Genomic DNA, 27495 nt, shown 5'->3' on the forward strand with positions numbered 1-27495 from the left:
TAAATACCCCGAATGGGTAGCCAACATTGTTCCAGTACCAAAGAAAAATGGAAAAGTTCGAATGTGTGTGGATTACAGAGATCTCAACAAAGCTAGTCCGAAAGATAGCTTTCCATTACCCCACATAGACACATTGGTGGAAAATACTGCAGGGCACGCATGGTTTTCATTTATGGATGGCTTTTCAGGATATAATCAGATAAAAATGAATCCTGAAGACATGGAAAAAACAACATTTGTAACCATGTGGGGCACATTCTGTTATAAAGTGATGCCATTTGGATTGAAAAATGCAGGGGCAACATATCAAAGAGCCATGGTAACTTTGTTTCATGACATGATGCACAAAGAGATTGAAGTATATGTAGATGACATGATTGCCAAATCTCGAACTGAAGAAGAACATATTCAAAATCTGAGAAAGCTTTTCCAAAGATTGAGGAAGTATCAATTAAAGCTCAACCCCGCTAAATGTACTTTTGGGGTAACTTCCGGGAAACTTTTGGGATTTGTGGTCAGCAAAAAAGGAATCGAGGTTGATCCAGATAAAGTAAAAGCAATTCAAGATCTTCCACCACCCAATACAAAAAAAGAAGTTCGAGGCTTTTTGGGAAGATTAAATTATATATCTCGGTTCATTTCTCAATTAACTGACAAATGTGATCCAGTGTTCAAATTACTTCGAAAGAACAATCCTGAAGTCTGGAATGAAGAATGTCAAGAAACTTTGGATATTATTAAGAAATATTTATCCAATGCCCCAATTTTAGTATCACCAATGCCTGATAGACCATTAATTCTCTACTTGACGGTCTTCGAAAATTCGATGGGATGTGTACTAGGACAGCATGATGAATCTGGAAGAAAAGAAAAAGCTATTTATTATCTGAGCAATAAATTTACTGATTGTGAAATTCAATATCCACCAATACAAAAATTATGTTGTGCCTTGGTATGGGCTACTCGAAGACTCAGACAATATATGTTATACCATACTACTTGGTTGATATCAAAACTTGATCCTTTGAAATTCTTAATGGAATCACCAGCTTTGACAGGCAGAATGGCTAGATGGCAGATGTTATTATCTGAGTTTGATATTGTATATGTCAACCAAAAAGCAATAAAAGGAAGTGTAATAGCTGATTTTCTGGCCAGTCGTGTATCAAATAATTATCAGCCTTTGAACTTCAATTTTCCCGATGAAGATTTGTTGTGCATATCCATGAATGAAGAAGTCAAAACAAATGATGCATTGGTAACTTGGAAGCTGTACTTTGACGGAGCATCTAATGCTTTGGGACGAGGAATCGGGGCAGTGTTAATTTCTCCCGAAAATGTTTATTATCCCTTTACAAGTAGACTGAAATTCTTTTGAACCAATAATATGGCGGAATACGAAGCTTGTGCCATGGGATTGAAAGCAGCTATAGAAAGAAAAATCAAATGTCTCAAGATATATGGAGATTCATCTTTAGCAGTGTATCAATTGCGAGGAGAATGGGAAACAAAAGATCCCAAATTGTTGGAATATCGAAATTTTACCCTCGAATTAGTGAAAGAATTTGAGAGAGTCACCTTCAATTATCTCCCTCGAGAAGAAAATCAAATGGCAGATGCTTTGGCTACATTAGCTGCTATGTTTCAGGCAACCAAAAAAGTTGATATGATGCCAATCAAAATGCAAGTATATGAAATTCCTGCACATTGTTATAATGTGGAAGAAGAGGTAGATGGTAAACCATGGTATCATGATATTCTGCAATATATCAAAAATCAAAGTTATCCACCAAATGCATCGGAAATTGATAAAAAGAACTTTGAGAAGAATAGCTGATGGATATTTTCTTGATGGAGAGATTATGTATAGAAGAAGCAATGATCAAATGCTATTGAGATGTTTAAATACTAGCGAAGCTCGAAATGTCATTGAAGAAGTACACAGTGGAATATGTGGAACACATGCAAATGGTCTTTCCATGGCCAGAAAAATAATGAGATATGGATACTATTGGGCTACCATGTACACTGATTGCATTGATTATGCAAGGAAATGTCATAAATGCCAGATATATGCAGACAAGATTCATGTACCCCCATCTCCGTTACATGTAATGACAGCACCCTGGCCATTTTCCATGTGGGGAATAGATGTCATTGGAGCAATCACACCAAAAGCATCGAATGGACATTGTTTCATCCTTGTGGTAATTGATTATTTTACCAAATGGGTTGAAGCTGCTTCATATACCAATATTAAGAGGTCCACAGTCTGCAAATTTATAAAGAAAGAGATAGTTTGCCGGTATGGCTTACCAGAAAGGATCATTACAGATAATGCTCTGAACCTGAACAACAAAATAATGACCGAACTTTGTGCACAGTTTAAGATCAAACATGCAAACTCAGTGGCATATCGTCCAAAGATGAATGGGGCAGTTGAAGCAGCAAATAAGAACATCAAAAGAATCATTACAAAGACCACTGAAACTTACAAAGATTTGCACGAGAAGTTACCTTTTGCTCTATACGCATACCGAACTACTGTTTGAACATCTACTGGGGCAACACCGTTTTCTTTAGTCTACGGGATGGAAGCAGTCTTACCAATTGAAGTTGAGATTCCATCGCTTCGAATATTGAGAGAAATAAAATTGGATGAATCTGAATGGATCCAAGCTAGATTTGATCAATTGAACCTTATTGAAGAGAAAAGATTGAAAGCTATTTGCCATGGACAGATGTATCAAAAACGGATGATGAAATCTCATGACAAAAAAGTACATCCAAGAGAATTCCAAGAGGGTGATCTAGTACTAAAAAGATCTTGCCTATACATAAAGATTTCCGTGGGAAATGGATGCCTAATTGGGAAGGGCCATACGTTGTAAAAAAGGCCTTTTCCGGAGGAGCATTGATCTTAGCAGAAATGGATGGAAAAATTCTGAGAAATCCAATAAACTCGGATTCTGTCAAGAAATATTATGCTTGAAGAAAAAAAAAGAAAAAGAAAAAAAAGAAAAAAAAAAGAAAAGAAAAAAGAAAAAGGGGGGTCAAGGTGAAAACCTGCAAAGGGCATCTTGTAACCAAAGGAAGGATTTGAGTTGAAAACCTGAAAAGGCGGCTCAAATGCAGGTTGATATTAGGCATCCGGCAATTGAATTCTCTTAAGATTTTGACAGTTGGGAAGAAATTTCACATCTACAAGCATTTCGACAACGTTTGAGATCTTCCAGATAAAAACTTACATCATTTCTCTAAGTTGTGTCAACTTGATTAATTTAGAAATACTTTATGTTAATATTTTTAAATACATGGAATACGAAATAAACAAATCATCATCATCTTAAAGCCATGAACATTAAGATTGTTACACGGGATGCTACCGACAACAAGGTCGAATCCGCCAAATCTACTCATCAATTGTTCCAACCGATCACCATTCAGTTCTTGCACATCTGTTTTCAAAGATATACTAAGACAGTAGAATGCGATCTTTGCAGAACTGATTCCAGCAAAAAAAAACAAGACATTGATATCACTGGGAAACATGTCTCTATACAGATCCTTGTGTATGGTTTTTAAAAAAACCTAGAAGCATTTCCACCTCATCAGGTTCAAGTGAAGCAACTTTATTCCTTCCAACCCATACTAGATTCCATTTTCAGCACTCATCAAGAACATACTTCTGGATACTCAAAGGTGGCTCATTGTCATAAGCTTCAAGAGCCTTACAGATCCTTTATGTCAATTTGGCACTTCCTGTACATGTTTATAAACAGTTCAACTTTGTTCTTGGATCACATGAAAGCCATCATTTCTTTGTCAATGGAAAAGCATCAGCACATGGAGGAAGCAGAATAAGAGAAAATCTGTTCTTAATTGGCAGAATTATGAATATAGCCCTTTTTAGTGTAGTAGTATAGAAATTCTTCGAATCTATAAATTCTGGCTCTACATCAAATAAGTATTGTGATATCCTAGTCCAAACATTAACTGAAAGATGAATTTGCCAATAGCATCTTCTGGAAGTGTTCTTTGAGTTATCTGATCTGGTTTGGCAGAACCAATCATTGAATTTAGAAGATGAATGTGTTCATAGCATCTTCTGGAAGTGTTCTTTGAGTTATCTGATCTGGTTTGGCAGAACCAATCATTGAATTTAGAAGATGAATGTGTTCATATCATCTTCTGGAAGTGTTCTTTGAGTTATCTGATCTGGTTTGGCTGAACCAATCATTGAATTTAGAAGATGAATGTGTTCATAGCATCTTCTGGAAGTGTTCTTTGAGTTATCTGATCTGGTTTGGCAGAACCAATCATTGAATTTGGAAGATGAATTTGCTCATAGTAGAAATAAGGAGACTCAATAGCATCTTCTGGAAGTGTTCTTTGAGTTATTTGATCTGGGTTGGTAAGAACTACAGAACCAATCATTGAATTTAGAAGATGAATGTGTTCATAGCATCTTCTGGAAGTGTTCTTTGAGTTATCTGATCTGATTTGGCAGAACCAATCATTGAATTTAGAAGATGAATGTGTTCATATCATCTTCTGGAAGTGTTCTTTGAGTTATCTGATCTGGTTTGGCTGAACCAATCATTGAATTTAGAAGATGAATGTGTTCATAGCATCTTCTGGAAGTGTTCTTTGAGTTATCTGATCTGGTTTGGCAGAACCAATCATTGAATTTGGAAGATGAATTTGCTCATAGTAGAAATAAGGAGACTCAATAGCATCTTTTGGAAGTGTTCTTTGAGTTATTTGATCTGGGTTGGTAAGAACTACAGAACCAATCATTGGAATTAAAAGATGAACTGCATGATCGTCTTCATTAAGAAGTTTCTTTTCAAGCTTCTTTTGCTTATTCCTTTCCCAAAAATCATAGCCCATGTTTCGCCTTTTCTTGTAATTGGGATCAATGTATAATGGCTTCTCATCTTGTACCGGAAGAAATGTGTCAGTAACATTAGTCATGTGAGCAGCACATATAAAATTTGCCAATTCTACAATTGATGAATCTGGACCACGTCTCTACATGGCTATTGAAGCTTCAGCCTTTGAGAATCCCATTTTTGTCAAGTATAACAGTTTATTCTCCTCATCAGAATCAGAATTCAATATTTCTCGATATTAGAAGAACTATCGATATCTGGGAAATCATCTTGAAAGGTCACTTCATAATCAGATGAATTGTTATCAGAATCAACATGTTGCCTGAATGCAAGCTTTTCAAGAGTCTATACTATTGAGTTTTATTCTCAAGAGGTTTTGTGACATTATATCTACATCTACATTTGTCAAAGATGATAGATTCTTTGTTTTGAAGAAGAAAGATCTATTGGGTTTTTACAATTGAAGAAATACTCAATTCACCAATCTGAAATCAAACAACTTAACATTCATGCATCATATTTAGGCATTTGCAAAAATAGATGCATTTTCATTCATTTTTATTCTTGTTGAATTTTTAACAGGAATTTCAAAGATTTTAGCAAAGATTCAAATCTATCATTTGATGGATTATTTTTGCCAGAGAAGGTTCATAATGAGAAGAACTCATCTGAAGAAGGAAGAAGAAGTTAATTTGTTCAACCTTTTGCTTGAATTCATCACTTGATGGATTATTTTTGCCAGAGAAGGTTCATAATGAGAAGAACTCATTTGAAGAAGGAAGAAGAAATTCATAATGAGAAGAATTTGTTCAACCTTTTGCTCAAATCCATCACTTGATGGATTAGCTTTGCCAGAGAAGGTTCATAATGAGAAGAACTCATCTGAAGAAGGAAAAAGAAGTTCATAATGAGAAGAATTTGTTCAACCTTTTGCTCAAATCCATCACTTGATGAATTAGCTTTGACAGAGAAGGTTCATAATGAGAAGAACTCATCTGAAGAAGGAAGAAGAAGTTCATAATGAGAAGAACTTGTTCAACCTTTTACCTGAATTCATCAATTGATGGATTATCTTTTCCAGAGAAGTTCATAATGAGAAGAACTCATCTAAAGAAGGAATAAGAAGTTCATAATAAGAAGAACTTGTTCAACTTTTTGCATAATTCTATCACAGAAGGAGATAGATTAGCATCAGCCTTTCTAGAGAAAGTTCATAATGAGAAGAACTCATAAAGAGCTTATTCAACCTTTTGAATGACTCTATCACAGAAAGAAAGAGGTCAACATCATCCCCAGCGGAAAGTTCATAATGAGAATAACTCATTTGAAAGAAAGAGAAGAATTTATTCAACATCTCCATTATAATCAAGTGAAGCCAAATGGATAAAAAAAATTTATTATCTTTTCATCTTTGCCCTATTCTTGTTAACACAAGAATGAGCAAAGAGGGGCAGCTGAAGATACTAATTTTTTACCCATATTATAAATATTATTATTATTATTATTATAATTATTATTACTATAATAATAATTATTATTATTATTATTATCATTATTATTATTATTAAATATATTAAATACATATATAAATAATATTAAATTACAAGCCCAGTTAACCGGCCCAAAACCCAAACCGAAACCCTAAACATTTAAGGTTTCAGTTAGGATTTTCTAACCCTAATCCCTGGCCGCCTCTGCCTCCAGCCGCCTCTGCCTCCAGCCGCCTCTGCCTCCACCGCTGCCACGTCCCAACCGAAGGTTCCAGAAGCTCCAACGCCAGCCGTCCACGCCATGGCTAAGGGGTGAGTCACCACTGGTAGTCCGGTGACTCACCGAAACTCACTCTTCGGACCGGTCCGATGACCACACCGATGGTGGCTATAAAAGCCACCACCCGAACCTGCAAAAAAAAAAAAAACACAGAGGGACAGAGACAGAAAAGAGAGACAGAAAATACACAGAGAGAAGAGAAATACAAAGAAACAAAACACTACCAACGATCTCAACAACAACGCAGCAAAGAAACAGAAAAGAAAGAAAAAGGAAGAAGAGAAACTTACCGAGGAAGCCCGACCACCGGATCTCACCAAAACCTTCGAAAATACCGAAGGTATTTCTTTGGATTTGCTCCGATTGGGAGCTATTTAGGAGAAAAAAACACCGGAACCGTCCTTAGGACGGTCCGATCTACCCAATAGTATAAAAATAAAATTTTCCGGCCACCGGATGCGGTGGCCGGCGGTGACGGTCACGGCGGCAGACGGTTGCCGTCCGGTGACCGGCTTCCCTCCGATGAGGGAAGCTAGAGAGAGGCCAGAGCTCTCTCTGCTTGAGAGAGAAAGAAAAAAAAATGAAATGAAGGCTGGCCCTTCGGGCCAGCCGTTTTGGACCTTTTATAGGCCTTCCCGAATGACGTCGTTTCGGGAAGGACTCTGCGTGTAATTAAATAATAGTTAAACCCCGTCTGAAGCCATTCAAACTTGTAAACTTTACATTTTAGTCACTAAATCGAATTTATAATCTTTTTAATTTGATCTCTAAATTTTAATTTCATTTATTTTAGTCCTTTATGTTAAATAATATATTTAGGATAAATAACAGATTTAATCCCTTAATTTTAATAAATAATATTTTAATCCCTAGTTTATATTTTTAATTTATTTTATTCTAGTATCCGAATTTTAGATAAGTTTATTTTAGTCACTAAAATTATAAAATAAAGAAATAGCATGTTTAATCCCTATAATTTTGATTAATTATTAATTAGGTTTTTAATTTTATTTTTACTATAATTTATTCATTTATTTTAAATGTTTTCATTTTTTTATTGTTTTTAAATATATAGCTCCAATTGTATTTTTATTTTAATTTTACTTGTTTATTTATTTAAATATTTTTATAGTCATAAATATATATATAATAAATAAATATTTATTTCAAATAAATTATTTTAATATTTATCTTTCAATATCGAAGAAAAGGACAGTCTTAATACAACTGGATGTCCTATTCTGGTATTTTAAAATTAAATATTATAAAAAAATTATTATTTAATTTTATGTAAATTAATCAATATCAAAGAAAAGAGCTGTCTTAAGACACCTAGAAGTCATTTTCTGATATTTTTTAAATAAATATTTTTTATAATTTTGAAATAATAGGATTATAAATTAAATATATTTTAAATTTTTAATATTTTTAATAATAGAGACAATTTATAATTAAAAAGTACCAATTTTGGGCGTTGTAGGGGTGCTAATCCTTCCCTAAACGTAACCGACCACGAATCCCTTTTTATTATTAAAAAGAACGAATTTTTGGTTATAAACGCAGATCAGTTCATTTTTTAATGAGTGTTTTCTTAAAACTCTTTAAAAAAAAATAATCTTTAGGTATTCGACCTACCTGACCCAAAAGGCCGATGGCGACTCCCAAATTATTTTCAAAACCATTTATTCACATCAATTTCCCCGCCAAGTATAATATTTCGTGCCCGGACGAAAACCGGTTACGATACTAATAATACACAAATCCTAACATACGTTTTGCTGTTACACGTGGTAATATTATATATAATAAAACAATTATTGCTAATGCATCAACACCTACCATACTTTTGCTTTTGAACGTGATAATATTATTATAATAAAAAAATGTCCTATTGTAATTTAAATAATATAAATCCTTCAAATTCAATTAGATAATCAGATTGGGAAATAAAAAGATTTAGAAGATTGAAATAATACAGAAAACATGATATTCAACTCATTGAAATATACTTGAATATTTGCATATTATACTATTGTATTTATATTGGCTTAAATAGTAATTTAATCACACGATTCTATTTTACTTGATAATGTGGTACTTTGATTATTCAATTATACTTTTATTTAATAACGTGACATTGTTGAAAAAAAATTATCACTCTGACCACTTAAATTATATCTTTATTCAACAATGTAATAATTAATTTTATTTTATCAATTTAACAACGCAACCATACTTTACTCAACGTCATCTTGTAGTACAAATTATTTCAACGTCATCTTGTAGCACAAATTTTAGGGGGACTTAACAAAATTATAAGAAAATTTTAGAGGTTTTTTCATAAAATTTAAAAGAATGACGCCCTGTCACAATGATGTTAAATTAATAACCGCGAAGAGACTTCAAAACAAAGCTATAATCAATTTTATATTATTTAATAAAAGGGTAAAATATAATATTCATCACTATCATTTAAATATTTTTATATTTTTTCACTGAATTCAAAAAAATATAAGATTTAGTCATTTTATTTTATTAAGATATGATCATTTTATTTTTATTTAACTAAGATACGATCACTTATCTTGTCGACTTTTAAATGTCTAGTCATTGAAATTTTAACTATCGTTAATGAGGAAATTCTAACACCTGATTAATTAAAAAAATGAAACAATATATTACTTTTGATGGGAAATTGAAGATTTTGTTTTTGATTGCATGATTATGTTTTACAATCGTCTATGCATCTCAAGTATAGCCTCACATAGGGCATTCATTCCACAAACCAAAGCAAAGATTAAAAGAAACAAAACATAAGGAAAATAGACACCAAAGGCCAATCCCAAATCCTATTAATGAGACTTAAATTTAATCCACATCCTCAATCTTGGGTCCAGCACCACCGCCATTAGGCACCTCGGCACCACCAGCACCTTGATACATCTTTGCAATAGTTGGATTGCATATCCCCTCCAATTCATTAAACTTGTCCTCAAATTTTAGTGATTCAAATAAAAATATAATCAAAGTTGAGTGACGGAAAACATAATTTATCCTTGTTTTATATACTTACAATACTTCCATACAACTTTAAATTACTCATGTGAGTAAGATTTTTTTGTTAAAAATGTCATATAAAATAATCGGATAGTCTTATCAAAAGAATAAGAAGTATTAAAATAATGGAATTAAAAGTTAAAGAACTAGATTTTAAATAAGTGATGAATATAAGTGGTGAGAACACTATTAGACCCCGAGTCTGAAGCAAAGAACGCAGTGTGCTTGCAATTGGCGAATCCATTATCCATCCCAGATTCCAAAACAGTCTCTTGTAGTTGACTTGGCAAGGAGAAAATTCCTTTTTTCTTTGCAATCAAAATTTTCTTTACAATCATACCCCTACAAATCCAAATATTTTCCATTGTACCCCGCCAAAATCAAAATACAACTGCATCCTTCTTGAATTTCCCCTCCTTTCCTCTCCTACCCTCTCCCCTTTCCGGTTCCGCTATCTAAAAAATTAGGGTTTTTTTAGTCAGAGTACTTACAATTATCCCTTTAATTTTAATTTAACTTCACCCAGATTTTGAGGTATTTGGTTTTGGTGGCTTCTTTTTCGTATTTATTTATTTCTTATTGTATAAATCTTTCTTCTAGAAAATGAAGCAACGGCTGTCTCCCTGCGAACATTGTGAGATTCGGTGAATTCGGTGTCAATTTCAGCAATCCTCCAGGTATTTGCATGCAAAGCTTCAGTATTTTCCTTTCTTCTAGGGTTTCTATCTCTCTATCGACTATCATGTCGTCGTTAACAGTTTTTTTTCTTCTTTTGATTTTGGGGGGAAAGGTGTTTTTCTTTTTATATACAGAAAACATGAAGCGGTTGAGATCGAGCAGCGATCTCGATTCCTATGATAAAAATGCAAGCAAAGAGTGGAGTCAGGATCAGAATCGATCATCTCGGAGTAGCGGTAGCGGCGGCTTTTACTACAAGCCATCTTCAGCCTCCGATAGCAACGCCCGCACCAAAAGCAATTTGGTTTCTTCTTCTTATTCTTCTCGGTATGATCGAGAACAATCCGGGGCTGATGAGGATAGCAGCAGGGAGAGGATGGTCCGGAAGCGAACTGAGCATGATTTTGAGAGCTTCGATAGGCGAAAATTAGAGTTTAATCGTTATAGAGTGAGTGGTGGTAGTAGTGGTTGTCTCCGCAGATCAGAGAGCTTCCGTGAGCCTCGTAGAGATTTTCCAAAGGGGTTCCGATCAGAGAGAGATCGAACTCGAGGTGAAAGTGGCAGCTCATGGCAAAGGTTTGGAATTAACGAGCACAAAGGGAGTATTAGTAAGGTGCAACTAAGGGAGGTCAGGGATGTGAATTCGCCAAGTTGGTCGAGAGATTCTTTGGTAGCAGGGCGAATGGTTGGCGAGTCAAGGGAGAGGGAGGAAATGAGGAGGAGAAGCTCCAAGTCGAAGTCAAGGGATTCTGGCAGTGAGCAGCCTAAGAGTGTGATGATGGTGGTGGTGGGGAGGTGAAGAAGAGTGAGGAAAAACTGGTGGAGAGTGAGACTAGTAGCGATATGGAGGAAGGTGAGTTTGATCCTGAACCTCAAGCTAAGCCACAACATGAATCGGCTAGTGAACCTCAGGCTGAGCTACAACATGAATCGGCTAGTGAACCTCAGGCTGAGCCTCAACATGAATCGGCTACTGAACCTCAGGCTGAGCCTCAACATGAATCAGTTACTGAGCCTCAACGTGAATCAGCTACTGAACCGCAGGCTGAGCCTCAACATGAATCAGCTACTGAGCCTCAACCTGAGCCTCAATACGAATCAGCTACTGAACCTAAGGATAAGATTCAACATGAATTAGCTACTGAACCTCAGATTGTGCCTCAACATGAATTAGCAACTGAACCTCAGGATGAGCCTCAACATGAACTGGCTTCTGAATTTGGGGTTAGAAGCGATGGGAAAGAGTGTTGTCATAAAGAAACAGAGAATGATGGAGGTGACATGCATTCAAATGTGGAGATTGAGGAGGATGTTCATAAGGAGAGGGGGAATGAAAGAAAGGGTGAGGGGAAAGTAGATGATGAGTTGCTAGATTGTGGAAAGAGTTTAAATGGTGGTAATAGTGTTAATGAGGATAAGATGGATGATGGGGATGGTGAAGAATTTGAAATGCAGGAAGAAGGTGTCAATGTTGATGTTAAATGTGAGGAAGATAGTAGCAAAGATGCAGTTGTGCAGATGTCATCCTGTCTGGAAGAGAGGTGTAAGGGGGATAAAGGGATTGATCTTGAGAGGCAGGTTGAGGAATGCGAGGAAGCAAATTTTATTAAGGGAGCTGCAAGGGAAAATGGTGAACATAAAATTAATGTTGATGTGTTAGAGATGGGATTGAGTTGGAATGTCATGGATAAAGGTAAAGGGGTTGCTGTTGAATCGGCTAATGCAACTGATTCTGTACAGAACGGGATTTGGACTGAAAGGGAAGCTAAAGATGAAGATCTTGACATGGAAAGGCCTGGTACGAAGGGTTTTGAGTTGTTCTCTTGCTCTCCTGTTAGGAGAGTGGAAAAGGAAGAAAATCAGGTGCCGATAAGCAGAAAGAAGAGAAGCTGGTGTTGGAATCACTTGATCTTTCTCTTAGTTTACCAAATGTGTTGTTGCCTATTGGTGCTCAACATACGGATGCTGTTCCTGGCTCACCTAGCCAAGGGAGGAGTGTGCAGTCCTTAACGAACACATTTCGTACAAACTCTGATGATTTTACTGCATCCATGTCCTTTTCAGGTTCCCAGTCATTTTGCCATAATCCGAGTTGTTCTTTGACTCAGAATTCCATGGATAACAATGAACAATCTGTTCACAGTCGCCCATAGTTCAGGGAGTTGATCAACTTTCTCAAGGATCATGGCAATCTCAGAATGAGTCCAGGAAGAAAGATGTTCCTATGTTTCAGAGGATTCTGAGGAATGGTAGTGGGTCATTTGGTCAATCTTCAGCATTACAGGGCATTACAAACAGTCAAGCTATTCAAGCACAAAATATTTACAGTTTTGAAGGAAGCTCAAAGGCACCCAATGGATTTGAGAGGCAGTTGAGTTTTCATAAACAGAATGATGTCAGGTCCACTTCACAGTGTGTTAGGCCTCACCAAAATGGTTCATTTTACAGTTATGACAAGAAGCAAACCCCAAGAGAGAGGCATGGTGGTAGCCTATATAGGTGCAGTAGCCAAAAAGAGCAAGAACAAATTCTGATGGGCGGAGCTGATTTTGTTGAGACTACATTGTGCAGGATGGTTTTTGAGCCTATCCATGTTATGGCTAGGAAGTGTCATGAAATGACAGGACAATCAATTGCCTGTCTAAAAGAGAGCACATTTGAGATTATGTTAAATGCAGGTAAGCATGGCGAGCTGCGTGCATTTCAGGAGGCCCTACAGAGCCGATCTGATTTAACGTTGGAAATGCTTCTAAAATGTCATCGGGCTCAATTGGAAATCTTGGCTGCCCTGAAAACTGGTCTTCCAGAGTATCTTCGGTTGGACAATAGTGTTTCATCTTCTGATTTGGCTGAGGTCTTTCTGAACTTAAGATGCCGTAATCTTACGTGCCGAAGTTCTCTGCCCGTGGATGAATGTGATTGCAAGGTTTGCTCGAAGAAGAATGGTTTTTGCAGCGCTTGTATGTGTCTTGTATGTTCAAAATTTGACATGGCATCCAATACTTGTAGTTGGGTTGGTTGTGATGTGTGTCTTCATTGGTGCCATGCGGATTGTGGTTTAAGGGAAGCTCATATTAGGAATGGACATGGTGCAGCTGAGATGCTGTTTCATTGTGTTGCCTGTGATCACCCTTCTGAGATGTTTGGCTTTGTAAAGGAGGTTTTTCAGAATTTTGCAAAGGATTGGACGCTTGAAACCTTTTCCAAGGAACTTGAATATGTCAAGAGGATATTTTATGGCAGCAAAGATGTGAGAGGCAAACAGCTGCATAACCTCGTTGATCAAGTGCTTTTTAGATTGACGACGAATAAGTTGGACCTTCCTGAGCTTTTTAGTCAAATGATGAGCTTCCTGACTGGTAAGTTACTCGAACGACCTAGCACCTTTAGGGCATTTGTTAGCAATACCTAACTAGAAGCCATGTATAAATTACTAGTTATCGTTCTGATTACTGCACTGGAATTGAGCTACTATGAGACAATGCCATTAAACCTAAAGCCCATATCTTTTGTTATAGCAATACCAGAAAATTACTCGAACGAACTAGCACCTTAGGGCATTTGTAAGCAACATCTATCTAGAAGGCTGATATAAATTATTTAGTTATCGTTCTTATTACTGCACTGGAATTGAACTACTACGAGACAATGCCATTAAACCCAAAACCCATATCTTTTGTTCTGGTTGCAGATAGTCATTCTTTCAAGCCTGGCAATACAACTGTTTTGTCTGGAAAAGAACAAGACAAAGGAATCGATGCTATAGCTGGGCCAAGTCAGGATGCTACACGTCTCAAATCTGTTTATTCTGATAAAGCTCCTCAATTGGAAAGTTCATCTAGCCGGCTTCCTAGTTTCCGTGGTGACCGGTCTGACAAATGCTCTTTAGAGCCAGAACTGCAGAGGAGTGCTGAAAAGCAACTATTTCTACCTGAACTGGAGAGCTTCGTGAGAATCAAACAGGAGGAAGCCAAAATGTACCAAACACGTGCTGATGATGCAAGAAAAGAAGCAGAAGGCCTGAAACGAATAGCAACGGCAAAGGATGAAAAGATTGAAGAAGAGTACAGGAGTAGAGTCGCAAAACTACGGTTGGCCGAGGCGGAAGCAACGCATAAACAAAAGTTTGAAGAATTCCAGTCCCTAGAAAGAGTTTACAGGGAATACTACAGTATGAAGACAAGAATGGAAGCGGATATTAAAGATCTTTTGCTGAAAATGGAAGCCACAAGACGAAATCTTGGCATGTGATTTGGCTCACTTGGAGCTTGCTATTGAATTGTGTTCTATAATGTGTATTGATTCGAGTTTCTGTAGTTTTCCCTGGGATTCTCTTGGAACTGTTACTGTTGGTTAACCTAAAAGGTAGGTAGTGTAGAAAATGTGTTGTTTAATATTATGATTCCAGTTCACGTGTAGTTTTAAAATGGTTAGCTGCCTTTGATTCTTTGCTTGTCCAAAATATGTACAGTGATCAATACTTGTCCCATCTTGTTTCTTTCTTTTGGTGATTTCTTTTAATGAAAGCAAGCAAAAGAATTGTATGGGATTGAATTGAAAATATTTATTTTTTCCGTTATAAAAGATTCACACAAAAAAAAAAAGTTTCAAGAAAATTTAAAAAGATCCACAAAGAATATTTATTTCTCATCTTCATTTTTATATCAAACTTTTAAATTTATCTCACCTAAATTTTAACCATCTGCCATTCTGTTTATCTTCTCTTGTTTTCATCTTTCTACTAATTTTTTACCATTTTAGAACGAGAGTTCAAGGATTTTGAGGAATGATTTAATACTTGTGTTGGCTTGTTATTTTTGTCTTTTTATTGTTTCAAAAATATCACAAAAAAAAATTATTCTTGAATGCAATATATACCGTTCGGATATATCTAATAGATCAAAGTATTATATTTAGTTTATTGTTGTATCTGTATAACGATTATCTTAGAAAATCGAAAAAGTTTAGACGTTGACATTAACGTACGTGGTTTTCATGTAATCTTTTATTAACTCACATGCAGGTATGATTTGTTATTGTGAATCTATTTATAGGAAGAATGATGAGTTAGGTGCTCTGTATATGATTTGGTTGTACAAAATCTGTAATATATAAAAAGCAAAGTTAAAGAGACCTCCGCTTTTATATGACCAAATCTTCCGGAACAAAGGACGTCCATCAAAGGGACAGGAAGAGGGAGGGTTTGATCGGAGAAGAGAAGAGAAGCAGCCTCTGCTTTCTTCCCTTCTTTCTTGTTCCTTGAAACCTCTGTTTTCAACCTGGTAGAGCAGCAACAGCAGCAGCAATTGTTGTTGTGGTAAAGAAAAAATCAAAAACAAGATGGAAGGAACAGAGAATTTAATGTGTCAATCAGGTGACTCATTCAACCCTTGGGTCACAAGCAGCTTCCAGGTCTCCTGCATCCTCGTCACTTCTCATATCTTTCACATCCTCTTGAAACCCTTGGGGCAACCTGGTCCTTTTGCTCAACTTCTGGTGAGCCATTCAACTCCATTGGCATTTATATACGTGTATATGTATAATATATGAATGATGTAGTTGTTGTGTACATGCAGTCTGGTGTTGTTGTCGGCCCAACATTGTTGACTCGGATAAGCGAAGTTAAGGATTTCTTCATCCAGGCCTCTTCTGCAGAATACTACATGTTCTTCTCTTTCTTGTGTCGGATGCTGTTTATGTTCTCCATCGGGTTGGAAACTGATATTCCTTATTTGAAACACAATTTCCGTGTTGTGAGTATCGTTGCCGGCGGTGGTTTGTTCTTGTCCATCATCTTTGCCGGACCTCTCTTGTGGTTGCTTATCAGGGTGTTCAGAGTGGTTGAACACCGCCTCACGTTCTACCTCCTCATTTTCACCGTCTTGGCAAATTCGGCCTCTCCCGTCGTCCTCCGGATGATGGCGGAAACCAAGTCCGACACCACTGATTTAGGCCGGCTGGCGATATACGCTTCCCTCCTTAACGAGATGTTCTGCGTCGTAATCGTCTCTACGGTAACGGCCTGCTCATCCTCCCGACATTTCAAGACTGCAATGCTTGTCACTTTTGTTACCGTGACAGTCATCTTTCTCAACAAGTATTTGTCCTTGTTTTTCAACAAGAGGAACCGGCATAATAGATTTGTGACCAACAGTGAAATTTTCATCATCATGTTCCTTCTCACGAGCGCGTCCACGTTCTTGGAAAACACTGGCTTCACATCGATAACATGTTGTTTCCTGGTAGGCCTCACGTTCCCTAGGGAATGCAAAACGTATCGGACATTGCTGCATAAACTCACTTACGCCGTCAATACATTCATTCTTCCGGTCTACTTCGGCTACGCCGGCTTCCAGTTCAATATAAGCAGTGTCTTTAATAAATTCACTGTTGTTCTTGCCACCATCATCATTGTCCTCTGTGCCGGCACGCGAATCGCCGGCACACTCGCCACTTGTTATTACCTCAAGATCCCCAGGAACGAGTCTCTCATACTTTCTTTATTACTCAACATGAAAGGCAATTACGACCTTATACTCATTAACACTCCTCCTGTACCCGTGTAAAGTTCCTGATTCCCTTGCTTTCACCTTGTTCATAGTATATGCATTTGATAGCTGATTTTCTGTTCACTGTTGTTTGATTGTTGCAGAAGCTGTGGGAAGGAGACATTCACGATTTGTTCGTCAGCGTCGTGATTCTCAACACATTGATCATAGCACCGGTGGTTGCAATCTGGTTGAACAGAGACGAGTGTTTTTCTCATCATCCAACCACGCTGGAAATACTTAATCAGGAGAGCGAGCTTCGTGTACTGGCTTGTGTATACATCCCACGCCATGTTTCGGGGCACATTAGCCTCATCTCGGCATTGAGCGGCTGTCGAAACGTGCCGATCAAGCCCTTCCTGGTGCACCTTGTGGGGCTTCCTAAGAAAAGGGAAAGCAAATTGATGTACCATCAACTGGAAGATGGCGATCAATACAGCGACGAGGAAGACTACGGTGGAAACGATGTCGTCGAGATCAGCGACACTCTAGATCCCTTCATTTTTGAAACCAAAATCTTGGTCCACCAGTCTAAGATTGTATCATCCCTTCTAACCATAGACCAAGATGTATGCGAATGTGCTAAGGACTTGCTTGTGTCTATTATATTCCTTCCGTTCCATAAGTACCAAAGAATTGATGGGAAAATGGAAAACAGCATGGAGGAAATAAGGACTATAAACCACAAGGTTATCCGAGATGCTCCATGTTCTGTCGGTATCTTTATCGACCGTGGACAGACCGGATTCCAACAACCACACGGCTCTCCCACCGTGCAAAACATAGCGACATTCTTCTTCGGCGGCCCTGACGATCGTGAGGCTTTAGCATGCAGCAAGAGAATGTTGACGCACAGTCAAGTTAATCTAACGGTGTTCCGCTTCATACAAACAATTACAAGACAAAATTCTTGGATTAACAATGCTTCACAAAAGGATGAGGAGGTGATCATGGCGATATCGACCGCCGGGGCAGAGAACGAGATCGACAACGCCTTTGTCGACACGTTTTATAACCGGTTTGTCTCTCAGGGTAAAGCCAGTCTGGTTGAGAAGCATGTGAGCAATGTGGCAGAGACATTAGCAGCTCTAAGAGAGATATTGGACGAAATGTACTCATTGGTGATAGTCGGCAAAGGAGGAAGAAGGAATTGCCCCTTGACGACCGGTTTAAGCGATTGGGAGGAGTGTCCGGAGCTCGGCTCCGTAGGTGATCTCTTGGCATCTGCAGAAATGAATATGAACGGCTCCCTCTTGGTCATCCAACGACACCGACATTCCGAGACTAACGAGAACTTCATCGCTCCATAGTCAATATAGTTCCCGTTGCTGCTAAAACTGTCGCTGCTACTGGCAATGCACCCATGTAAACTATTTGTATAATAGCTGCCATGCTAGCTCTTGCCAAAGGTTCTGCTCCTTTAGCCTAAATGCAGATAGTTATAGTCCAACTGTTAGGCACTTTGACAAACGACTTCAATTCCTTCAGAAATATAGATCATCAACGGTACTGTTTGATATATTAGAATGATCCAAGTTTTTTTATTGTGAAGTAAAGGCGATTGAATTAGTGGTTGGTGTCGTTTTCCCATGGATGAAAACAAGATGATCATTCACTTTCAGAAATCAAACCTAACATTATTAACCATAAACCGCACCAAATTCATTACATTATATATAAAATTTGGTTCAAGCGGATAAACATAAACAAAACTAAAGATCCAAATGCTTGAAGTTCAGTACATAGTAGAGACAACGTTCACAACAACATGAAGCATTAAACTATAGTAGACAATTTCAGATGCTTAAGAAGCCCTTCTCCTTCAAGCTTTCAATAATATCCCTCAGACCAAATTCCCAAGGAATGAAGCTGACACCCAAATCTCTTGCTTTCTCCTGGGACACCTTGAACACACGCTCAACAGGCTTGTTATCATCCTCACATCTGCCATAAACAAGACGCCCCTTTTATTAGCATTTGGCAACTGATGGCCTAAACGGAAATATAACACAGTTTTGCTTACTTTGATTGAAGTCCCAAAGTAGGATAAAGTTGGTTCAAGGTCTTCAGAATCTCCTGAAATGGAACAACTTGTTGTACTAGGCAATATCTGCCGGCAGCTGAAGGAACCTCAAATGCTTGAATATGCGCATATGCAACGTCCCGAACATCAACGAGCCAATAAGTTGAACTAGGAAAAGTGTTTTCTCCTGTTTCCAAAACATTTTAAATATTTCTACAACATAATGAACAGTGGAGATGATTCAGGTTTTAAGAGAAGACAGAGAACCCTCATCTCATGTACCTTTTGTTAAGCCTAGAACCACCTCCGAAGTGCTGTTTAGGGTAGGCTGTAAAAGAGGACCAAACATAAATCCGGGATTAAGCACAACCAAGTCGATCCCATTTGCTTTTGCAAATTTCCAGGCTGCTTCCTCGGCTAGAGTTTTCGAGGCCATATACCAATGCTGGAAGAAGTACTTTCTTTAGTCATCTGAACACATTTTTCCCTCGTAATATGCATTATGAAAAGACAGCAGAATATGAAGATACCTTATTTTTCTCACAAAAGAGTGGATCTGAAAACCAAGTCTCATCAACCACCGTGTCGGGAGTTAAAGGTTTCTCATTGTACACAACTGAGACGATGGAAGCAGTTATTACAACTCTCTTGATGGAAGCGACTTTGGCACATGATTTCAGAACATTAAGTGTACCCTTTATTGCTGGATCAATTAATTCCTTCTGAAATCGGGAAATGAAACTCATTGACAATGTGACAGTGATGGAAAAGGATATAATTTCTTGAATTCTACACTACATTCGTTTCAATTGGAGCTGAGATGAGTATAAGTTTAGTGGGTAATTGACGAGTGTGGATGTAAAAAGTCATACCCGCAGGCCGAAGTGGATAGTGGGTAAGTGATGTATTTAAGACCTTACCTACCCCAAATCCGCTCACCCCGTATCCGTCCGTCTTACATCCACCCTCCCACGCACCCATTGTAAGAAATTTTAGACCATTATGAATTGGGTTAATTACCCATTCATACATGAAGTGTATCAAATTCTAAATTTTATACATAATGTTTTAAAATTCATGATTTCATACATAGTATTTTTTACTGTTAACGGAGTTTACTCACTTCTGTCACGAAGAGTAACATGGAATCTAGTGACCGTAAGTATGTGTTATATGTTTTTGTCGAGGAAATGAGTTATTTTATTTTTAAATAAAAATATATTTTTATAAAATAATTATAAGTATATCTTATATGTTTTTGTCAAAATAGGGGGAAATGAGTTTTATTTTTTAATTAAAATATATTTTTATAAAGTGACATGTCATTTTATCAGTGATCACAAGATTTCACATAGACGGTTGTGAATTTAAAAAATTTGCATATTGTAAATGATGGGTAAATAATGAATACAAAAATATTAAATAGATATAAAGATGAAAGAAGAGTTATTCGCACCTGCCTATTTGCCATCCATACAATGTGATAAACAAACGAAAGTGTGTCAAATAACATGCAGGGCAACCTTATTGCACATACTTCGTAAATATTCCTAATTTGTCCTTCCTAAAAGTAATAATTTTTTTTGGAGAGAAAGGTTCAATCCTCGAACTAAGCACAACGCTTTAGGTAATGGGAAATGAAGTCCTTAGCTGACATTAATATTTCAATTGAAGTCCTTTAAGCTTTGAATTAAATCAAAATAAAATTCTTTCTCTTGAACATGTCGGATTCGTATCAGTGTATTACACGTTTATTAACGATGATAAAACTTGAAGATCAATTACCATTATTAGTTTGTCTATCGTAACGAGACATTAACCTTTGTTAGTAAAGTCACATTACGAAATCGTTAAATAGAAGACAAAAAATGGAAGGATGAACCTGTGGATGGGTAGCTGAGAAGTTAACCGGCGAGGCAGTATGAAAAACACCTTGGCATCCATCCACGATAGAGTCGAAGCATCCTTCGTCCAACAATTCTGCCTTGAACAAATGGAGTCTTTCTTTGGCTCCATCCAGCGAAACCAAGTGTTGTGTCTTCTTCCGATCACCTGTTTCATGTCAGACATTTTATATCTAGATGTCGAAACTGAAATTAAACTCATCTCAGACTACAAACCAGGGTCGCGAACAGTGGCTCTAACAGTGTATCCACGTTGTAGTAAGAGCTTAACCACCCATGAAGCTACGTAACCAGACGCTCCGGTCACGCACACCACCATTCCGCTTGCATTCATCTCTGGTCGGCAGCCACGTCGGTGCAATATCCTATATCCCTTTAGGTTTCGGATATTTTTCTTTATGGTTCTTGGTGCATCACTTTAGGGGATACCCTGAATTTATAATTTTGACACATACATAAAGACGATACCAACAATAACTCGTGGAATTTTGACACATCGTTTGGATTATTCCCTTACAAACAATTAGTCACGGCGTTATTTTTAGGTCATTGTCGTGGACTAACGCCACTGATCTGTGAATACCGCGAAATATAAACTTCATCCTATTATTTGAACATATCCATTTTATCTTATTATTACATGACAGTTTAAAAAGAATAAGTTGAATCAATTGACCTCGAATTTATTATTATCTGTAAAAGTTCTAGTTTCTGTTGGAAGTCAAACTTGGCAATTATATGTTGGAATTGTGTAAAATCTTAACGTGGCAAGACCGGCAGCCATTCATGACTGATAAATTACCACTTGGCAATCGAAGAATGAAGGTGTAGACAGTAGTTTTCGTCCCAAATTATTATTATTATTCTTATTATTCTTATTATTTAATAATTTTATTTTGCATGCCCAACAATAGGAGCCCAGTTACAAGTGACCTGTAGCCCCAATAAATAGGGCCCAACAACAATGAAGCCCAATTACATGACCCAGAACCCATAAGTCAGACCCGATAAGGTGGTCCAAACCCAGCTAGGGTTTTCACCCTTAGCTTCTGCCGCTCGTTGTCCTTAGTCGTTAGATTTTATTTTGATCCAATGGTCCAGATGAGAAAGAAACCCTAGGGCTATGCCTAGCCTCCGCCTAGCTCGAGGATGAGATACCACCATCATTGAAGACCATCGACCAGTGCATGAGCTCCTCTCAGCCACTGCCACGTGAGCCGTCGCACTGGCCGGATCCAGAATATCTGGGTGCATGTAATGCACATAGCCCCAGTGACTCACGGGGCTTTTCCTCTTCGACTGGTTCGAAGGGAGGGTCACAGGTTCTATAAAAACCCACCTGCAAATGAACAAGAAAAAAATGAGAACCATAAACAAAAACAACCAATGAAAACCAAACCATTAAAAAACTAAAAACGAGAAAGAGAGGAGAAGCTTACCACCATAGAAGTTGAACGTCGTCGGAGACCGCTGTTTAATTGAAGGTAAAATCTTCGGTTTTATGTAGATCTAGGACGATGTAGGGATTTTTAGGCTTAAGGATGATAGGATTTAGGTTTAGGGTGTTGAGATCTACGTTTTGGGGTAAATTTTTAGGTTGACATCCGTCGTCGACGGCGGCCGAAAGCTCTGGCGAGCGGTGGTCGGAGACTGCCGGTCTCCCTCCGGTGAGGTTAGAAGAGAGAGACGAGAGAACTATCTCTTTTAAAGATAGAAGCAAAAAGGAAGAAATGAGAGTTGAGGCCATTTTTAGGCCTATTGAGGGGTATATATACCCCTCTCCATACGACGTCGTTTTGGGGAGGGGATTTCTTCGTTTTGGGGTTTGGGTAAACCCTTCTCCGGGTCACTCTAGTTTTGTAAACTTTCATTTTAGTAATTGTAATTGATTTCCATGTATTTTAATTTGAATTCCAGATTTTATTTTGTTTTTATTTTAGTCAATGGTTGTATTTACATATGTTTTGGGTAAATATCTAATTTAGTCCTTTAAGTGTAATAATTTACATTTTGATCCTGAAATTTAGTTATGGTTAAATTACATTTCCAGTACCTAGCTTGTGTGACTTTTCTATTATGGCTACGAATTTTGATTATTTATAGTTTAATCCTCGAATTTTAATATTTTTAATAATACTATTGGTTTATTTACGTTTAAAGTGCCTAATATATGAAATATTTACAATGATTGCTTTGTTCTTTTGTTATTTTTATAATTTAATCCCTAAAAATATTATATTAATTATTTAATATTTTATTTATATATTTATAAATTATTGCAAATCAAAATATTCTCTTATATTATTTTATACTAGAAATTTAAAGAAACTCCCCTTAACTGACAAGAAGTGTGTTTCTAATGATTGCTCGAATAAAATAACATCTTTTATGTTTTAAAGGATTTTTTTGTATTTAAAATTTAGGGTAATACTATTTTGTACGAGGAATCTATAAAAATACTCCCTTAATTGACTAGGGAGGTATTTCCAAGGATTATTCATATAAAATAATATCCTTTTTTTTAAATATCATAATTTAAATGTTGTTCGAATTTGCCAATTTTAATATTTATATGACGTATAATCGTTTAGGTACTGATTTCGGGCGTTGCTAATCCTTCCCCACACGTAACCGACTCCCGAAACCTTCTTCAAAATGAATTTATGGTTAAAGCCCGATCAAATTTTTCATCTTTTAAAATTATTTTTCTTAAAATTATTTTAAAAAGTATTTTTAGGTATTCGACCTACCTATCCCTAAGATCGATGATGACTCCAAATTTATCTATTTATGTATTTATTTAAAACCCAACATGTTCCCAAAATTAAGTTGGATTGATCCCCGAAAAAGCCATAAAAAGATGCGATAACCGTTTCGACAAGAATTACATAATGCAATATGGGTATCGATACCTAGGCTTGGTATCGGCACCACAGATAGGAAAGTATCGATACCCTATGGGGGTACCGATACCATTACAAGAGAAAAATTGGATTAACCATTTCTTCTAGCTTAAGAAATTAAGGATCGAATCATAGTATTGGAATGCTGATATATGTATAAATGTATTATTATGTAGATATCAAGTGTAAGCATATTCCGGAACAACCTCAAAGTTATGATTCAATTCAAAGAAAGGAAACCATAGAGGTGGTTTGAAAATTAAGTGAGGTCAGGTGAGTGCATATTAATCAGTATATGATGTTTAATGGAAATAAAACTTGCGACAAATCTATTTCTGATGGTAAATGCATGAATTCATTGATAGAAGTATGTGTTTGTTATGATTTATTTGTGTGTATGAGTATATGTATTGACATGTTATTGTGTGTATTATATGAATTATGTAAATATATGTTACTGTGATAAGTCATGTAAAATAATACAAATGATCTATATGATTATATAAGAATATGAATTAAGTTATGTGATAAGGACATAAGGAATTAAATGAATATGTGAAATAAACTACAAACTAAAGAATCATTTGATATATATGTAAACATAGGATAACCAATTACAAGTTATATTATATGGTATAAATGATTACACAAGAAAGGTTATGAGACTCTATGAGAATAGTATATAAATTTGGGGTCATAGACATAAATGGACAGTTTAGCTATGATTAAATCATGTGGACGGTTATAAATGATTTATATGAATAAAATGGAAAAGTAAGATAAGATGAGTATTAATTTCTTATAGGATAAAATAAGATTATATGAACATGTAGTATAAACTCTATGAGGGAGACCTAGGTGAAATTATTATATGATATGAGTATATGGCATTATTATGTAGATTACATTAAAGAGTACACATGAATACATGCGTAAGTCTATATGTTTTTGATAGGACATATAAAATTATATGCATATGTGATAACATGAAAAAGTGAAGTAAGTTCAATGATATTGAACTCTATGAGTATAAGTAATGTGATTGCATGATCACAAGATATGAGATATGATATGTGATATATGAAAGTGAACCATATGTTTATATGAATATGGGAAATGATATGAAAGAGAATGCCCATGTTATGTGAAGTGAAGGCTAGAGGTATAATTGGCATGCCAAGAGTTGAGGGTTACTTATGTCCTTCGGGATATATGGACAGTTTAGCTATGTCCTTTAGGACATATGGACAGGTTACTTATGTCCTTCGGGACTTATGGATAGTGGTCATTCGGGACAAAATGGTCATTTGGGACAAATTTCAAGTGCCCCTAGTGGGAATTTATTCGAGCTGTGGTGTCAGCATATGTGTGCACAACCTCAATGTACTCGCATATCTTTAGTTCTCACATGTGTACATGGGCTAATAAAGAGGTTAAACAAAGATACGGTATGAAATATGTATATGTGATTTGTAATATGAAATGGATTATCTGATTTATGCAATGTTATGTATTGCTTGGTTAATGGATGAATTGGTATATGATTTGATGTGATATTATAATATTTCATGATCATGCATTGTTAGAAGTTAGAATTATATCATAAGTTTTATATGCCTCACTAAGTTATCGACTTAGCGTGTGAGTGTTTCACATGTAGGTTCCGGAAAGTGAGAAGAGAAGCTAAGAGGAGCAAGACATGTCATCATATCCTTTAAGAAGTTCAAATCATAAAAGAATTTTGAATTATGTGTACCTTGTTATATTTAGTTGGCATGTATTAAGAGAATTGTAGTGGATATGCTCTGATAGATTTTGTAAAACCAAATATTTTAATTAATGAAAATTATTCATTTTCCTGAATTATGGATTTAAATTTTTACCAATTTGTAAAGAAAACATTTTGAAAAATCAATGTGACACCTCAGACTCGGATCCGGGTCGGATACGGGTTGGGGGTGTTACAATATCGGTACCCAAGGTACAGTACCGATACTTCCTTACCGTGATATCGATACTATACTTCAGTATCAATACCCTATTCTGGTTCTGGAATTTCATCTCTAAAAATGGTATCGGCACTTGCATAATGGTATCGATACTACCCCTTCAGTATCGATACTCTTTAAATGTTTCATCATAATTTCAATTATGGTATGGATATTGTTTCTCTAGTATCGATACCCCAAACCCAGTTCTACTCATTTTACTTTGGAGTATCAGTACTGTTCATCCAGTACCGATACCCCTGGCCCATAATGTATTTATTTTAGCTTGAAAATTTACCAAAACTTATCTAAATCATACTTCTTTAAGTCATTTTTCAATATAATCCTCAAATACACTTAACCAGAATAACCTATCTCATTGTAACTCCTCTTAACATCCAAAATCCAAAGAAATCTCTTAAAACTAAAAATCATACCAACTTATCAATATCGTTCTTAATTCTTTCTAACATTTTAGATTTCTTATTTCATCATACGACAAGTCAAATTTCATTTCAGAACTCATTTACGAACTCTTTCTCCATAATTTATTCAAAAACCCCTTTTTCTTAATCACTCATAACTTCCTCATCTTTTGGTTTTAAGCAATCTTAAGATTTCCTTAAGCTTATGTAACACACAAAGAACATAAACCAAACTTAAATTTCAAGAAAAAACTAACTTATAAGAAATTTACCTTTTGAGATGGGGTTCACAACTGAAGGAATAAGAGATAAACACTTTCTACAGATGCTTCTTCCTTTCCTACTTCTTTACTTAAATATCTAGAAGAATAAAATTTTAAATTATTTTCTTGCCAAAAGACCATTTTTCCCTTCTCTTCTTGAATCTTTTCTATTCAATCCTACAAAAAAATATTTCAATTAAGTCCTTGAACTTTTTTAATTTATCTAATTTGATCACAAAATTTTAAAATCTTGCAATATGGTCACTAACCCGATATTTGGGATGTTACTCAAAGCAAAAAAATGTGGCTCATAAACTGGTTAATTTAGCTGGCTTTGCGAAAAAATTAAATCAGATTGGCAACTCAACACCCGAGTATGAGTGGAAATTAATTTGGCTTTTGAGATGGATAGAGAAGTTAGGAGTTAAAGCTATTCCTTATATGTAAATTTTGTCTGATATAATGAAACCTTTTTTGTTCAATGAAAATTGTTTTAAGATGGTCACTCTAGAATAATACCTTTTGCATACATGTATTTGTATCGCACATTTTGTATTCTCATTTCTGTATTTTCACATTAGTTTTTGCATTTTTTATCTTTCATTCACATATATACATCATACATTGTATAATATATTGTATCACAACATGCATTAATCATGGATCCTGGTGGTAAACCGTGGAGAATCTTGTGACAGTAATATTTAAGGTAAATTGAGGTCACCCCATTTGTTTCTAAAGAAAATTTGTGAGCTAGATTTGAAGTTCGGGCATGCCATTAAGAATTATAAGGCGACAAAGAGCTATTTACAGAATCTGATCATTTCAAATACATTTTTTGAGCAAGTGGGGCATTAGATTGTAATAACCCTGAATATCCAACTAAGCACCCACATATTTTAGAAGTAATGGGCATTCTAGATGAACAAGTGAAGATCGTTATCCACCACAGTTGTACCTTACATTTGCAGTATCTTGTTTGAATTTGTTTTTTTTGTCATTTCTCAGTCTTTTTGTAAGGTTATTTTAAATAAATTTGTG

General features: G+C 36.2%; 2 protein-coding genes and 1 pseudogene across 2 annotated transcripts; 2 read left to right on the top strand and 1 right to left on the bottom strand.

Moving 5' to 3' along the window:
- The first annotated feature begins 10218 nt into the window (after positions 1-10218).
- Positions 10219-14802, top strand: LOC120208393 (annotated as a pseudogene).
- A 938-nt stretch (positions 14803-15740) lies between these two features.
- On the top strand, positions 15741-18398 carry LOC120208363 (cation/H(+) antiporter 2-like). Its single transcript, XM_039207651.1, has 3 exons — positions 15741-15896; positions 15977-16960; positions 17053-18398. Exons 1-3 carry the CDS (start codon positions 15741-15743, stop codon positions 18256-18258), a joined length of 2346 nt encoding a protein of 781 aa, XP_039063582.1. The 3' UTR covers positions 18259-18398.
- Positions 18399-18690: 292 nt separating this feature from the next.
- Positions 18691-21251, bottom strand: LOC120208394 (phenylacetaldehyde reductase-like). Its single transcript, XM_039207679.1, has 6 exons — positions 21092-21251; positions 20854-21023; positions 19502-19693; positions 19254-19416; positions 18972-19158; positions 18691-18892 (listed from the first exon to the last, which is right to left on the bottom strand). Exons 1-6 carry the CDS (start codon positions 21207-21209, stop codon positions 18745-18747), a joined length of 978 nt encoding a protein of 325 aa, XP_039063610.1. The 5' UTR covers positions 21210-21251; the 3' UTR covers positions 18691-18744.
- Positions 21252-27495: the final 6244 nt, after the last annotated feature.

This window comes from Hibiscus syriacus, unplaced genomic scaffold (genome assembly GCF_006381635.1).
Source record: "Hibiscus syriacus cultivar Baekdansim isolate YM2019G1 unplaced genomic scaffold, ASM638163v2 tig00016563_pilon, whole genome shotgun sequence".
NCBI classification, from domain to species: Eukaryota; Viridiplantae; Streptophyta; class Magnoliopsida; order Malvales; family Malvaceae; genus Hibiscus; species Hibiscus syriacus.